Source organism: Arachis duranensis, chromosome 3 (assembly GCF_000817695.3).
Source record: "Arachis duranensis cultivar V14167 chromosome 3, aradu.V14167.gnm2.J7QH, whole genome shotgun sequence".
NCBI lineage: Eukaryota > Viridiplantae > Streptophyta > Magnoliopsida > Fabales > Fabaceae > Arachis > Arachis duranensis.
The window spans coordinates 21,417,500-21,420,810 of NC_029774.3; the positions used below are offsets into that span (position 1 = coordinate 21,417,500).

Here is a 3,311-nt window from a genome sequence, read left to right on the forward strand (position 1 = left end):
GAGATAAAAATTAATATTTAATTTAAAGATATAAAAAATAATAATTTTTAAATATTTAAAATTTATCATAAAAGATAGGTTTGATAATTTCGACGCGTCACGCAATGAGCTGCACCCCGCAATTTCCTTACCTGAGTAAAAAAATAACTTCCTCATGCTAGCTAGCATTCAGGGGTAAATAAGGGTTAGTAATAACTTAACTGCCAAGTGCCAAAGCCATTATGCACCAAAAATAAAAATGCCAAAGGCAACGACAACGCAGGGAGAAGAACCATTGCAACTCAGCTACAATGAAAACACCATTCATTCACACCGCAATTCCTTAACAAAAACAAAAACAAAAGAAGCAGATCCATCGAAGAGAAAGGGGGGAAAATAAAACAAAATAAGAAAGAGGGGTAAGAATGAAAGAGATAATGAGTTCAAAGGCATTGTTCTCTTCCATTCTCTATTTCTTCCTTATATCCACATTGGCCACTGCCTCCCCATTCCTTTCAAGTACATTTTCCATCTTCACATGTTTTTGCATTATTTTATTTTTCCAATCATGCGAACTGCCACATTATCACAGTTACACATTGTTATTATATATTTGTTAATGTAGTTGAATTTTGTTTAAGACAGATGATATATTTGAGTCTGGGGGATCCACCTCCCGTTCCCTCCTACAGGCTAAGAAAGGTAACATTACATTTTGCATTACCTAATTTGATTAGTGGTAATTCAGAAGATAATTACGCTGGAATTTGGAACATCTTTATAATGTTATAACTTAGGTGATAATCGAATTGATAAATTACCACTTGGAACATAATGTGGATTACTTTAAAATTTTCGGATTATTTGTAACTCAACCAGATTAGGTAATCTTTTATTTGCAAGTAATTTAATCCAATGGTACCATTAATCTAGATGTCTTAGTTAAAATAGGTATGCTTCTTCAATTGATTTTCTTTCAATCAAATGTAGGCAGTGTAAAGTTACAAAGTACCTGAAATCAAACTGATTTTTTAGGAATTGAATGTATTGGCCTTGATCATGCCAAATGATGACAAGTTTGTTGCATTATGATTCTCTAATAAGTAACATGATAAAATACTATTTTAGTCCCAAATTTTTTAATCTAACTTCTAATTTAATCCTTAACGTTGTTCCAAAAAGTTTCAAACAGATTTAATGTTGTTCTACCGTTAAATTTGATATGAATATTTAACATGTTATAAAAGTCAATAATGTTCTATTTCACTATACAAGTAAAATCAGCCACCAATCATCACCAATATAAAATATTTTTCTTTGATCCTAGAGTATTGATGATTGATTAATAGGATTTAGAGTTTTGTACAAGAAAGAGAACTAAAAAACGAATCGTTACAACAAGATTTTGGTTATATTTTCTTAATACTAGCTAATATATGACTTAACTATTAATATTGTTAACTTTTAAGTTACTCACTTCGTTAAATTAGAAGTTGACCCAAACATTAAGAATTAAAATAATACTTCTCCTGAGCAATAAAACCACTTAGAGATGTCATAATTTTGTTAGGGTATTCTCACTCCGTCTTTCTAAGGGGTCTCATATCTCATTAGCATGTGTCGATTCCGTGTATAAGACAGAATAAGTACACAAAGCATTTCTCTGGCTGAATCCACTGATAAATGTACTTTTTATGTCCTATAATGTGCAGCTTGTGGAGTTGACTTTGAGAATCAGAACTACACAATCCTAACAAGCCAATGCAAAGGACCACAATACCCACAAAAGGTTTGCTGTGAAGCATTCAAGCAATTTGCATGCCCTTTCATCAATGAAATCAATGATATGGCAACTGATTGTGCCTCAGTCATGTTCAGTTACATAAACATCTATGGAAAGTACCCTCCTGGCCTCTTTGCTAATGAGTGCAAAGAAGGCAATGAAGGCCTTGATTGCACCAATGTCCAAACAACATCCAATAACAGTTCCTCTGTTTCTAACTCTGCTCATCTTGCTGCTCCTTATGACTCTATGTTGTTATTGGCCATACTTGGTTTCATTGGTCTTTTGTTCCAACTTTTCTGAAGGCTCTCTCTTATGTCAATTGGGTCAAGTTTTTTTTAACTATTATAGCAATCACTATTTTGATCTCATAATTTTCGGAACAAGATTGCTTTATCATTCTGTAACGTTCGTGATTCTCTATTTTAAATATGTAAAGATGCATGCTGCAGATGTGATTGACTTGACAATTATTTATGATAAATTATTGTGGCATTGTTTGATCCGTGTAACTAATGTTACGCAGTGAGACAAAGTGTTTTAGGTTATATACAAAGATGTATTATACATTGTACCAAAATTATACAAATGATTTTATTTCGTTGGCAAAATTTTTCAGTTTGCTTCATTTTTCTTGTCATACAAAGTTATAAACTGTGTTCATAGCCATATATTATCTATGTATCACTGATATCTTAATGACTTAGTATGATTTTTGATAAATCACTTTGGAGTTTGGATCATCGTTTTGATCCATATAAATAATGTTACTTATTTAAACAAAATCTGGTTGTTGATACAACGATCTTCACAACTCAATTTGAAAAATGGAAAAATATTATTGAATCATGGAGAGTATGTAGCCAACTCTTTTAAAATCATATGGAAATTCTGTTACTATATCAAGGACCAGGGACCATTGTGTGAAAGTGGAAAAACTGATTTTATACCATTATTGTAGCATATTTGTATTAACATTTGATTGGGCTATGAGTTACATCACCCTTTTGAAGTTGAAAATGATCTAATAAGGTGGGGGTTATGATTTGTCAATTGCTGATTTAACATACGGCATATAATTAAGATGCAAGTTGAAAGAGTGGGGTTTGCCACTTAGAAAATTTAGTGGTCTCAAATTTGTTTCTCATCACTCTCATGTTTATCGTCTAACGTCACCCTAAACATTATATTTATTATTTATTTATTTTATTTTATGTCTGGACCAATTTAAGAAGATTTAATTCGATGATGACTAAAGCTCACAAAATAACCAAATCATAAATGAATTGGAGAAATTTCTTTGATAAAGTGAAAACTTGAATGAAAAATAAAAAATGTAACTAAATTTTCTAAGAGAATATGTATTGTACATAATATATTTATTTTTTAATATTTTTTATTATAAATAGAATATTTTTTCATAAAAAAACACTCTTCATTGTGGTACTACTCTGCTTGTATTTTATATGATAGAAACATATTCATTGAATAAAAAATTATAAACGTTATGAGGGAGAAAAAAGTGTCTTTGTTTTCGCACGTTCAAGTG

The 3,311-nt window shown here is 30.8% G+C and overlaps 1 protein-coding gene across 1 annotated transcript; it reads left to right on the forward strand.

Annotated features, from left to right (window-relative positions):
- Positions 1-264: 264 nt before the first annotated feature.
- LOC107478131 (GPI-anchored protein LLG3) lies at positions 265-2,373 on the forward strand. Its single transcript, XM_016098282.3, has 3 exons — positions 265-498; positions 625-681; positions 1,692-2,373. Exons 1-3 carry the CDS (start codon positions 405-407, stop codon positions 2,063-2,065), a joined length of 525 nt encoding a protein of 174 aa, XP_015953768.1. The 5' UTR covers positions 265-404; the 3' UTR covers positions 2,066-2,373.
- The last annotated feature ends 938 nt before the right edge of the window (positions 2,374-3,311 follow it).